The sequence below is a fragment of the Python bivittatus genome, unplaced genomic scaffold (assembly GCF_059951505.1).
Source record: "Python bivittatus isolate LINGU-HERP-01145 unplaced genomic scaffold, Pbiv_v1 ctg000080_np1212, whole genome shotgun sequence".
In the NCBI taxonomy this organism is placed as follows: Eukaryota; Metazoa; Chordata; class Lepidosauria; order Squamata; family Pythonidae; genus Python; species Python bivittatus.
This window is the reverse complement of record NW_028277035.1, coordinates 1,725,334-1,737,596: the sequence shown is the minus strand read 5'-3', so window position 1 is coordinate 1,737,596 and position 12,263 is coordinate 1,725,334. Positions and strand designations below refer to the sequence as shown.

General features: G+C 42.4%; 1 protein-coding gene across 5 annotated transcripts in view; it reads left to right on the top strand.

The window, feature by feature from the left end:
• The window catches only part of GGA3 (golgi associated, gamma adaptin ear containing, ARF binding protein 3), a 34,627-nt gene that overhangs the window by 19,770 nt on the left and 2,594 nt on the right, over positions 1–12,263 (top strand). For all 5 annotated transcript variants that reach the window (XM_088133316.1, XM_088133315.1, XM_088133312.1 and 2 more), the window contains 7 exons: positions 1,552–1,668; positions 2,864–3,163; positions 6,099–6,166; positions 6,758–7,074; positions 8,362–8,588; positions 10,674–10,843; positions 11,823–11,933. In XM_088133316.1, coding sequence (XP_087989442.1) covers positions 1,552–1,668; positions 2,864–3,163; positions 6,099–6,166; positions 6,758–7,074; positions 8,362–8,588; positions 10,674–10,843; positions 11,823–11,933 — 1,310 coding nt within the window. The remainder of the gene's footprint in view (positions 1–1,551; positions 1,669–2,863; positions 3,164–6,098; positions 6,167–6,757; positions 7,075–8,361; positions 8,589–10,673; positions 10,844–11,822; positions 11,934–12,263) is intronic.

The window sequence follows — 12,263 nt, the reverse complement described above, 5'->3', positions numbered from 1 at the left end:
GGAAAGAGGTGACTGGGTTTTTCCCCATTATTGACAATGCTCCACAGGCACTGGAAAACCCCTCCTTCATTGCAAGCATATATGGAGCTTAACAAGAGATTGAGATATTGGAAGGGATCTTACATTAAAAAGCAGAAAACCTGTAGCTGCACTCTCCCTTTACACTTTCACACTTCCTCTAGCCTAGTGAAATTGCAATGGGCAGAAGGAATAATCTTGAGGAACAGGAGGAAGAGCCACATCCAAGACAGTGGTCAGATAAAAGAAATCTGAGTCCAGGGCAGAAATGTAATTTGAGAAACCGTCTCAGACAGGACCCTCCCTAGTTCTCATGAAGACAAAGGGACAGAAGGGGGAGGTGCATTCAGACTTGCAAGATTCTGTTACTGTAACCTTATTAAAAAAGGAGTGTTAGCATTCATAATTTTGGTTTCCTAATCTGGTCTACCTTGAAGGGCTGACAGAAATATAGAATGAAATGCCATGAAACAGTGGATACCCTTCCGTTCATAATGGAACCTGTGTTATTAAATTACGCAGGTTCTTTTACAAAAACATTAGCCAGGATTATGGATTTAGTGAACAAAGCTTAGAATTGATAGGGAACATACCTTCACCGGTTATTAATTATTCACTGGGCTCATGCATTTTATGGTCCATTTTAGCCAATTTAAATTGGATTCTATCAACTTCAGTAACCTTATTTTCTACTTGGTGAGCTGGAAAGGAAAAGAGGGAGCAATATATGTTAGAAGCATTGAACCAAAAGATAGCATGCTAGGTGATTAGGATGAAAATAAATCCCTGATATAAATTTAATGTTGTGGATAGAAAAGTTGTTTCACCATCGGCTGACTGCATGTATAAAAAAAAGCAAATGATGGGTGTGTGTGTGTGTCTTCTTCCCCATTTTTTTAAAAAATGAAGCCATTTATTTTAAAGTTGCTTAAATATGGTTCTTAAATATGGCCTCGCATATTGTTTGATTAACATGGTAGGGGGTTTTTTTTCATACTTACACCGTAGACTGAATGTGTAGAACATGGAGCTAATGCTGCAGGCACTGACTAGATTCAGTCGTGCTTAGTTTCAGAAAGCTGCTGCTCTGGGTGCCTTTGGACAGTAAGAACTAAACAGAAAAAGTCTTTAAATGAAACTCAGTTGGCAGTGTTTTTAATAGACCAGTTCTTCATAACACTTTCCTGAATATTCGAAGCCTGAACTGTGAAGTTCGGCAGCAGGGCACACCATTAGGTGGGAACAGTATTCTTTGTCATGAGAAGAAATGAATCAGATAGGCTGAGTGGTTATTTATTTATGAATATATGAATCTCTTCAGGCCACCCTAACCCTAATCAGCATAGAAAAGCAACAGGCGTAGCAATAATACAATACAGTAACATACATACAATATTAAATTATGAGAAGAATTATGGCACCAGGAGCTCTATGACACTCATCCCAAAGGCAGGTTGATAATGTTTCTAGACAGAGGAAGCATTCTTGAAAACTTGGTGGGTTATATCTGTGGCATATACTTTTCTCTTGCAGGAGATATTCTTCAGGCTAGTGACAACTTATCACGAGTAATAAATTCCTATAAAAAAATTATTGAAGGGCAAGTCATCAATGGTGAAGTAGATCTTTCAGTGCTGCCTACCACAGAAGGTGAGTTGCATTTCTCAGGAGATACTTATTTTCCTCCATTAATGACTTTGCTTCTCCTTTTATGTAATTTTAAAATAGTATGTCATTTAGAAGGAGTTTTTAGTGTCCTTAGTATAAAACACACATCAGAAACAACCATACCCAAATACTAGCAAGAGAATATTTCAGTCTCCCAGAACATTCTTACTTCCTGTGTAATAGCCGTCCTTAAACCTGAGAACTTCAAAGGGAGATTCTAGCCTGAAAGCACTGAACTTCAACTCAGGAAGTAAGTTACTTCTCTCAGTAATGGCCTACATTACAGTAATGGATTTTTGCCCACAATAGGTTACTATTAACACTAATTAGTTTAAGTTAACCTTCAATGTTGTCAGTCTGCATTTCTCTATTTTTTTCCTGCTAATCTTACTGCTTACAGTTCACCCTTTCTACAACAAGGTACATATTCCTGCTGATTTAGAGTAACACTATATTGATAAAGTGAATTTTAGTTGAGAGATTGGCAGATTTCAAGCTGTGGAATTTCCTTTGTTTTACTGGAACCCAAAGATCCAGCAGCTAAAACCAGATGCAAAATAGTGATGGGCAAGGGAACTAGATGTAAAATTATCTAATTATCTATAAGCCCTGGATTGTGCTGTTATACATAAAAAATGTACATCAAAATTATTACCATTAGATTTTGATCTGTTTTCCACCTGCCTTTATTTTAATCTATGGGAGTTTCTACCATGATAATCTATTGGCCTTCAAGGTGCCCCAAGACTTTTTGTTATGTTTATTGTGTTTTCCAGATGCTCTGATTTTGAATATTTCAATCCATATTCATAATAAATAGGACACATTTCTCAGTGCTGCTGATTGACAAAGATTAGATGTGAAGTGCTCATTCCCAGATCAGAGCAAAACATGGTAGAAGATAATACAGCCTTTCTCTTGGGGAGAAAGTTTAAGAATTATATTTTGGAATTAGGAAACAAGGAAGCTCTTGTCTGTTGAAGAAATGGACAAGGCTGGAAATCTCCCATCTGCCTTGAGAGTTGACTCTTGATTTCTTTGACAGCATCCAGATATTAGAATAATCCTCGTTGCTTACAAGTCTCCTGATATAACTATCCCATTATGGTGATGTGTTCTTTTGCTGAAAACTCTTGTATCCCTTGTCATCTTTTCAATTCTCTCCTTTTCCCTGCAGGAAGCAATTCTGCCAATAACATTAATACCCTCATTGACCTGGGGGGATTGGAGGTTTCAAATGTGCCGTCACCACCCCCACCCCCACCCCCACCCCCATCCCTGCTTCCTTCAGCCTTGAACACAACACCAACACTAACGCCAGCAATGGCCTTATCCGAAATCCCCATCCTCCCACCCCCACCTCCGGCGACTGCTCACTCCCGGAGCCATTCAACCAGCCATGCTGAAACCGCTGCTACTCAGTCAACTAGCACAGCCAATTCCCTCTTTTTGCTTGATGAGGAACTCCTGTGTTTAGGTAAGTTGGGTGTAGTTTGGTGATATTTAATGTGGGAGAGAATGTCAGGGAGCTGCTGCTGTGGATACATTTTCCACAATCTGGAAAATGGAAGGTCTTCATTGCCAGTCCATTACTCTAAACAAGCCTATTTTCTGGAATGGATTAGCCCTGAAAGCTATGGAAGGTGGCTTAGGGAGCCTCACCTGTTTTGAATGCTGCCACCATAATGAGATAGAGGGAATGTGATAAGCTCAAGGCATATACAGTCAGGTCCAGAAATAGTGGGACATCGACACAATTCTAACATCTTTGGCTCTATACACCACCACAATGGATTTGGAATGAAACAAACACAATGTGCCTTAACTGCAGACTGTCAGCTTTAATTTGAGGGTATGTACATCCAACTCAGGTGAACTGTGTAGGAATTACAACAGTTTGCATATGTGCCTCCCACTTGTTAAGGGACCAAAAGTAATGGGACAATTGGCTTCTCAGCTGTTCCATGGCCAGGTGTGTGATATTCCCTCAGTACCCCAATTACAATGTGCAGATAAAAGGCCCAGAGTTCATTTCAAGTGTGCTATTTGCATTTGGAATCTGTTGCTGTCAACTCTCAAGATGAGATCCAAAGAGCTGTCACTATCAGTGAAGCAAGCCATCATTAGGCTGAAGAAACAAAACAAACCCATCAGAGAGATAGCAAGAACATTAGGTGTGGCCAAAACAACTGTTTGGAACATTCTCAAAAAGAAGGAACGCACCGGTGAGCTCAGCAACACCAAAAGACCCGGGAGACAACAGAAAACAACTGTGGTGGATGACCGAAGAATCCTTTCCCTGGTGAAGAAAACACCCTTCGCAACAGTTGGCCAGATCAAGAACACTCTCCAGGAGGTAGGTGTATGTGTGTCAAAGTCAACAATCAAAAGAAGACTGCACCAGAGTGAATACAGAGGGTTCACCACAAGATGTAAACCATTGGTGAGCCTCAAAAACAGGAAGGCCAGATTAGAGTTTGCCAAACGACATCTAAAAAAGCCTTCACAGTTCTGGAACAACATCCTATGGACAGATGAGACCAAGATCAACTTGTACCAGAGTGATGGGAAGAGAAGAGTATGGAGAAGGAAAGGAACTGCTCATGATCCTAAGCATACCACCTCATCAGTGAAGCATGGTGATGGTAGTGTCATGGTGTGGGCATGTATGGCTGCCAATGGAACTGGTTCTCTTGTATTTATTGATGATGTGACTGCTGACAAAAGCAGCAGGATGACTTCTGCAGTGTTTCGGGCAATATTATCTGCTCACATTCAGCCAAAAGCTGCAGAACTCATTGGACGGCGCTTCACAGTACAGATGGACAATGACCCAAAGCATACTGCAAAAGCAACCAAAGAGTTTTTGAAGGGACAGAAGTGGAATGTTATGCAATGGCCAAGTCAATCACCTGACCTGAAACCAAAGACCATGCATTTCACTTGCTGAAGACAAAACTGAAGGGAAAATGCCCCAAGAACAAGCAGGAACTGAACACAGTTGCAGTAGAGGCCTGGCAGAGCATCACCAGGGATGAAACCCAGCGTCTGGTGATGTCTATGCGTTCCAGGCTTCAGGCTGTGATTGACTGCAACGGATTTGCAACCAAGTATTAAAAAGGGAAAGTTTGATTTATGATTATTATTCTGTCCCATTACTTTTGGTCCCTTTACAAGTGGGAGGCACATATGCAAACTGTTGTAATTCCTACACCGTTCACCTGAGTTGGATGTACATACCCTCAAATTAAAGCTGACAGTCTGCAGTTAAAGCACATTGTGTTTGTTTCATTTCAAATCCATTGTGGTGGTGTATAGAGCCAAAGATGTTAGAATTGTGTCGATGTCCCAATATTTTTGGACCTGACTGTATTATGATTCCTCTTTTCCCCACTGTTCTATCTAATTGGCTAGTGACAATGGATAATGTATGCATGTATGTATGTAATAAATTTATAGGCCGCTCATCTCATATACAGGACTCTGGGCAGCTCGCAAGTAAACAGAATAAAATAAAAATAAAAACAACCAGAATTAAAAACAACAAAAATAACATTAAAATGGCAGTTGAGAACATTCATAAACATTCAAACTAGCTGTGAAACGGGCTCACCCATGCTGTCAGGGCCCTGGGCTCAATAGCAAAGCTAGGCTTTTAGGGCCTTGTGAAAGGTCAGCAAGGTTGGAGCCAGTCTAATTTCTGGGTGGATGATGTTCTAGAGAGCGGGCACCATGGCAGAAAAGTCTCTCTTCCTGGGTCCCTACAGATGACAGACACTCTCTCGCAGACAGGACCTGGAGTATGCCTCTCCTGCCAGATCTAACAAGATGGGTAGATCCCGCTGGGGTCTTTTGAGGAAGCGTGCGATAGTATTTATTTGCTTGAATGAGCTGAGAGTGATAAAGGTACTTGCACTCTCAGAAGAGCATCTGTAATATGCCCTGCTTGCTTCTGCTTCTGGTTGTTATGTACTGTAACAAATACAGTCTAAACAATAACAGCTTTCATGCAGTTAAAGATCAGTGAAAAAATTAAGAAATGGATGTGTGGGTTGGCCCAATGTCTATTTTTTAACAGGTTTCCAAAGAGTCGCTGAGCTGAATGTAAGAACAACATCTGTCAGGGAGAGGGTGATAAAGCAACTTGCTCCCCCCCACCCCCCAGTAGCCTGTCCTTCATCCTCATAACCCAGCACTCTTGGAAACAGGCTTAGAATGTGGGGTTTGTTCAAGGCCACACAGGATAAAATGTAGCTGAACCTGGATTTGTAGTTGGGTCTCCCCGGTCTTAATGCAAAATATTGCACGCTGCTTCTTGTGGGAATTTCATCAGCTTACTTACAAGTTTTTCCCTACTAAAATGTTACGTGCTTCTGTTGCTTCCAATTCCTAATACTATTTCTCCCACTCAGGCCTCAATGACCCTGCTCCAAGTGTAGTGACAGAATCAACTGAAAGCAATCAGTGGAACTTGTTCCAGGTATTTTGTTTTCTGTACTAGGTTTTAGGGCTGTGCAGCACTTCATATTTGGTTCTGAAGAGATGCATTCAAGTGGGCAGGAGGGTAAATATAACACCTATCTACAGTTCTTTAAAGCAACCACACCTTTTCCTGAGGTGGTGTGGCTTTAAAGAGTTACAGATAGGTGCCATGTTTGCTTGTCCTTGGGCTCAGAAGCACATTTTGGAATTAAATGTGAAATGGTGCATAACCTGCTCTGTTTGTACTTCAGAAAGTTTTTAGGAAGATATCTGAGACAAGGAAGAAATGAATTTGTCCTGGATTGAACTGTCCTTTATTTTTCTGGCTTATTCTATTATTGGGGATGCAGTAATAAAGAGCACCCTACTTTCTGTAGGGGGTACAGATCTGATCTATTTTCCATAATGATTTCTATAAGGAGGCAAATTTGAAATGGAGAAGTGCCTTTTTAAAACTTGTTGTACCTCTGGCCCCTTCATCTCATCCCTTTTAGAGGAATAGGTCATGCCTGATGAAGGCTATTCTAGAGTGTCATGACAGAAGAGACGTAAAAATATTGCAGTGGTACATCTCTTTCCTGTGTTGCAGAATGAGCCAGTAGAGCTGGACTTCTTGAATCCAAAGCCAGTTTCTGTTGCTTGCAACTCTGCAGTGAACCCACTTCTTTCAGCTGTGTCACAGCCTGGATGTGGAGCATCAGCACCTCTTGCTTCTACCTTCACAGCCCCACAGCCTGTTTCCAGTATCTCTGCTCCTACCTCAACCTCTTTCATCTTCTCTACTGGACCTCCGCTTGGCCCTTTAAGTACAATGCCTGTAGCTTCAGGCTACCTTGGCTCAGCAGTGGGAACAAATGGATTGCACAAGATGGATCCATTAAGTCGTCTTCTAGAGGAAAACAAAGGGTAAGGGACTTTTTTGCCTGTTCTCTCTGCTTGATTATGGCTCTTCTTTTCTTTTAAATTAAAAATGGGGAATGAGGGCATTTCCCTTAAATAATGGCATTTTCGGCCTTTGGGACTGTTTTACTAAATGGTTCCTTAAAATAAGCAAGTGCCTCTGGGCTTGGCATGTAATTACAGGTATCCCTTGCTTAACGTCCACTCGTTCAGTGATTGTTTGAAGTTACAACAGCATTGAATGAGGGGCACTCACAGTGGGTCCTCGTAGTTGTGGCCATTGCAATGTCCCCGTGGTCATGTGATTGTGATTCAGGTGCTTGGCAACCGGCTTGCAGTTATGACAGCCGCAGCATCCTGCAGTCACGTGATCACCATTTGCGACCTTCACTGTCAGCTTCAACAAGCGAAGTCAATGGAGAAGCCGGTAGGAGGTTGAAAATGGCAATCACATGACTGCAGATGCTGCGGCTGCATGGGATTTGCCCAACGAAAACAACTGGGACTGCCAGAACTGCTGTTGTAAATCAGTGCAGTCACATGACATCATTGCATTGCTTAGCGATGGAGTTCCTGGTCCCAATTACTGTTGGTGAGCAAGGACTACCTGTAATTATCAAACTTACAAACAAGTGTTTATCTACAGTGGATCTCTGGGTGGTTTATATACAACTCAAAAGAGACAAATACAATACAGTAGTGATTATACTGCAAAATTAGAGGTGTATTAACTATTCCCCTGGCAAACAAACAAATTAGAAAGTGCAGTGTGCACGCAACATGTCTAGACAAAATGAAACCTTCCTTTTGCTATTCTCAGCACGCACGTGGGTACATCTTGATTGTGTAAGTGGGATCCCACATAAGATGTAGTTGCCTTTATTCTAGTGCTGTGACTTTTTAAATTTCCTGTTGCTGTGGTTCAGCATCTGCACTTCTGGGAAGGTTACTGGAGACCAATTCTCTGTCCACCTTCCCCACCAGCTAAGGATACATTCATTGAGCACCATTGATAGACATACAACACAGCAGTCATGAGCAGCATTTTATCTTCAAAGGGCCATTTTCAGTTACAGGAATTGGTGGTAATCATAAGCATTTCCAGTGGTTTGTCCCACATTAAAAAAAAAAAAAAGGCATAGGGTGACAATAGGGATTCTGTCTGCATTTTAAATTTAGACTCACACTGTCTTGAGTCTCCAGGTTGGTGGCCTTACACATTAAATAAATTAGTGTTACTGTTAGCCTATGGGTTCATTTGGTTATCTGTACTCCTTCTGCACTCTGTTTCAGGCCTTCAGCTCAAGCAGCTGTAACAGCCTCTACAATCCCTGCTGCTACTTCTTCATCTCTAACATCAGCTACAGGATTGCCACTCACTGGTCCAGGAATCCCTGCGGTTCCATATCCAGGAAGCCCCATCTTCCAATCTGCCCTAGGCCAGCAACAAGGAAGTCCCTTGAAAGGATCTGAGATCTCTTTGGCCAATGTCCATGTTCCACTGGAGTCAATTAAGCCTAGTAGGGGTCATTGCTGACCAGTATCTGTTGAATGATGAAGTAAAGGATGCATAGCTTTTATTCTCAGCACAAACAGCATAGTCCTTCATGCCCCTCTTTGTCTGTGTAACTGTGGTGTCCATTGCTGCATGTACAGATAGTCCTCACTTAACGACCACAATAGGGACCAGAAAATTTATCGTTAAGAGGGGCAGTCATTAAGTGAAACATGTGGCGGCACCCAATTTTACAACATTTTTTGCGGTGATTGTTAAGCGAATCATCACAGTCATTAAGTGAATCACACGGTTCCCCATTGATTTTGCTTGCCGGAAGCCAGCTGGAAAGGTTGCCAATGGCAATCATGTGACCCCAGGACGCTGCAACTGTCGTAAGTGCAAGCTGATTGCCAAGTGCCTGAATTTTGATCATGTGACTGTGGGGGTGCTGCGACAGTCGTAAGGGTGAGGACTGGTCACAAGTTACTTTAGCGCTGTTGTAACTTTGAATGGTCAGTAAATGAATGGTCGTTAAGTGAGGACTACTTGTAATGAATGCGTGGATTATTTTTTTAACCTTATTTACCCCTTCAGTTTCCAAAAACATCAGCCTCTTATCATGGGAACAAATTCTGGAAATAATCCTGTGTGTACTCTCATGCTCTATATTGCAGTTCGGCACCAAATGTCTTTCTATTTCTGTGTTGTAGTTTTTTAAAATACTTTGCTGGAACAAATGGAAGCAAAAGAAATTTGTAGTAAAGTGGTGCTCTTTTTGAGGTAGTTCTTCTATCCATTTAGAGAAATATTTAGAGAAATTTAGAAAAATAGGTGTTGTCCAGCTAACTTTTTTGCAACTTCTATCCTTAAATTTGTAATCAGTGACAGCTGGCTGTTGTTTATTGAGGATGGTGGGGTGCAGACATGGGAAGAGTGGCTGGCCAATGATAGATTATCTGCTAAGTTTGATTTTGTTCCAGTCTCCTTTCTTCTGTAGTGACATTAAGGACTCTTTAGCATAACATTCTAAATCCTTGAATCTTAATACTTAACTGAAGAATTATCTCTTGCCTTTATGCAGTAGGCTTACTGCTTTCTCTGTTAGGAGGAATATGTTGCCTCTCCATCACTTGTTCCAACCTTCCCCATCCTGAGTAGACCGTATTTTCAGGGTTTAAAGACAGAGTGGCACTAGGGGCCCAGGTTCAAATCACCTACAGCTATGTGACATGCCCCCCCCCAAACACTGGACTGGATGCCTCTAGAATCATATTTTGGGCATGTTGATGCCTATTTTTTGTTTAGGCCCCTAGCATTCAGACTGATGGCTTCCCCTGTGTTGGGCAGATAAAAGGCTATATGAGATTAATATACTGCTGGGCCAATTGCATCTCATTTCTGCTTATTTGGGAATGGAGAATGACCCCCAAGCCATAGCAGTCTGGGGGGTTGCCTGGCCAAGGAGGGGGAATAGTATTGTAGAGGGCAGAGGGAATGGCTTTGAAGGACTGGAGAAAGAGCTGCTATCAAGGCAACAGTCAGATAAAAAGGGCCTGAACCCTGGCCAAAAAAGTAACTTGAGAAAATGTCTCACACTAGCCCCTCCCTAGTTCACATGAAGACAAAGGGGGGCAGGGGAAGCACAGTGAGATTTCCAAGATTCTGTTATTATAACTGTTGCAATAAAAGTAGTCCTGACCTACATGGCATTAGTTTCTTAGTCTAGTCTACCTTGTAGGCCTGACAGGCATGAGAGGAGAACATGAGCTGCTGTAATCCTGTTCTGCTGAGATGAAGACTTAGTGGAATGATATGGTGATTAGCATGGCTCCTCTTCAGGAGTGATACGCAACTGTATGGGTGTTCCTCAAGAACGAGTGACAGTGTTGACATCTAGTGGGGGGAGGGGGGAATCAGATCCGAAAGGAGGCCCTCACCCTAATTTTTTTTAATGACCATCTCATTAGAACTAGCTACAGGTGCAAGTTTGAAAAAGAAAGGCTGCAACTTCTGTTATGACACAGTCAGCATGTCAAAGCCAATACTGTTTATTCTGATGATGGTAAATTGTTCTTCCGTCATGTAAACACTGTCCTTCACTTTGCAGGCAGCGTTCTTCCTGTGACTGCTTATGACAAGAACGGGTTGCGCGTTCTGCTGCACTTTGCCAAGGAATGCCCTCCTGGGCGGCCTGGCGTGCTGGTGGTGGTGGTATCAATGTTGAATACAGCCCCTCTTCCTATCAAGAATATCGTGCTACAAGCTGCAGTGCCAAAGGTAGGGGAACAAAGATAACGGTGGCCAAGCCCCAGCTGGGCAGCCTCTAGAATTCTTCTATTGCTCCAGGCAGAAACCAGGGCTTGGCTTCTGCCAGGGAATCCCTCTGGCTCAGAGGGCTGAACTGAAATACAGCACTCCTGAAGAGAAGCAGGAGGTCTTTGTGTTACCATTTTGCAGGGTTCTTGTTCCCAATTACTGCCTTAGGACATCTTTGGATAATGTTGAATTCCAGTGAATCTCTGGGGATTTCCTCAACTGGAATGTTGATCCTAAATTAATTTCATGGCAGTAATTACACTAGACAGCTGTTTGAATGGTTTGGCCTCCTCTTAGAAAATACAGTGGTACCTCGGTTCACGAACTTAATTCGTTCCGTCACTCTGGTCGCGACCCGAATTGGTCGTGACCCGAATCAAATTTTCCTATAAGGTTCAGTGTAAATACGGTTAATCTGTTCTGACCCCTACAAATTTGGTCGCCAACCGATTTTGGTTGCCAACCGACTCAAATTTTCCCATAAGGTTCAACGTAAATACGGTTAATCCGTTCTGAACCATATGTATTTTTTTTTAAACCCCCAAAATATGAAACAAAGTGCAGTGCAGTACGAAGAGAGAGAACGCTAACCTTGCTTGAGGCGACTTCTGGCGTGGAGGACAGGAAGGCGGGTGGGGAGGCGGTTATTGTTTGGAGGGAGAGTCCGCTTCCCCTACAGGAAGCCACGACCACATGTCACAGCAGGGAAAATGGCCGCGGATCCTGTTTGTCACCCAATGCAGAGTTCGTGAACGGAAGCAAAATTTTGCAAACGGTGCTGTTCGTGAACCGAATTGTTCATGAACAGAAGCGTTCGTGAACCGAGGTACCACTGTACTCCCATTTTTCTAAATATGCTTACATTCAAATGCGATAGGTGTCTATTGTTATTTCTACAGAAGCAATCATTGTTTTTTTGTTTTTGATTCTTCCCGTGCAGTCCATGAAAGTAAAGTTGCAGCCGCCTTCAGGGACAGAGCTAGTCCCATTCAATCCCATCCAGCCACCAGCTGCTATTACCCAGGTCATGTTGCTTGCAAATCCTAGAAAGGTGAGAAGGCTCCTGTTCCAGATCCTCCTTCTCTTCTTAAAGATATAGTCATTTTCCTTAGACTGGGCCATTTGTTGTGTATCTCAACCCTGTTTCCTTGGGCTAAGGTGAAATGTGCAGCAAACAGACCTCTGGTACCTTTCAAGGCTGGGACAAAAATTGTTAAGAGAATGAAAAATATGGCATGAATTATTGCTAAATTCTGCTAGGGCTTTTTAAAATTCTTTCCCCCCTGCTTAAGATAACATTGGGTATCTTTGAGGGATTAGGGGCCACAACTCAACTTCCCAATCTTCGTAGCATCACTGGAACTGTTAGCATTGCAGTAAT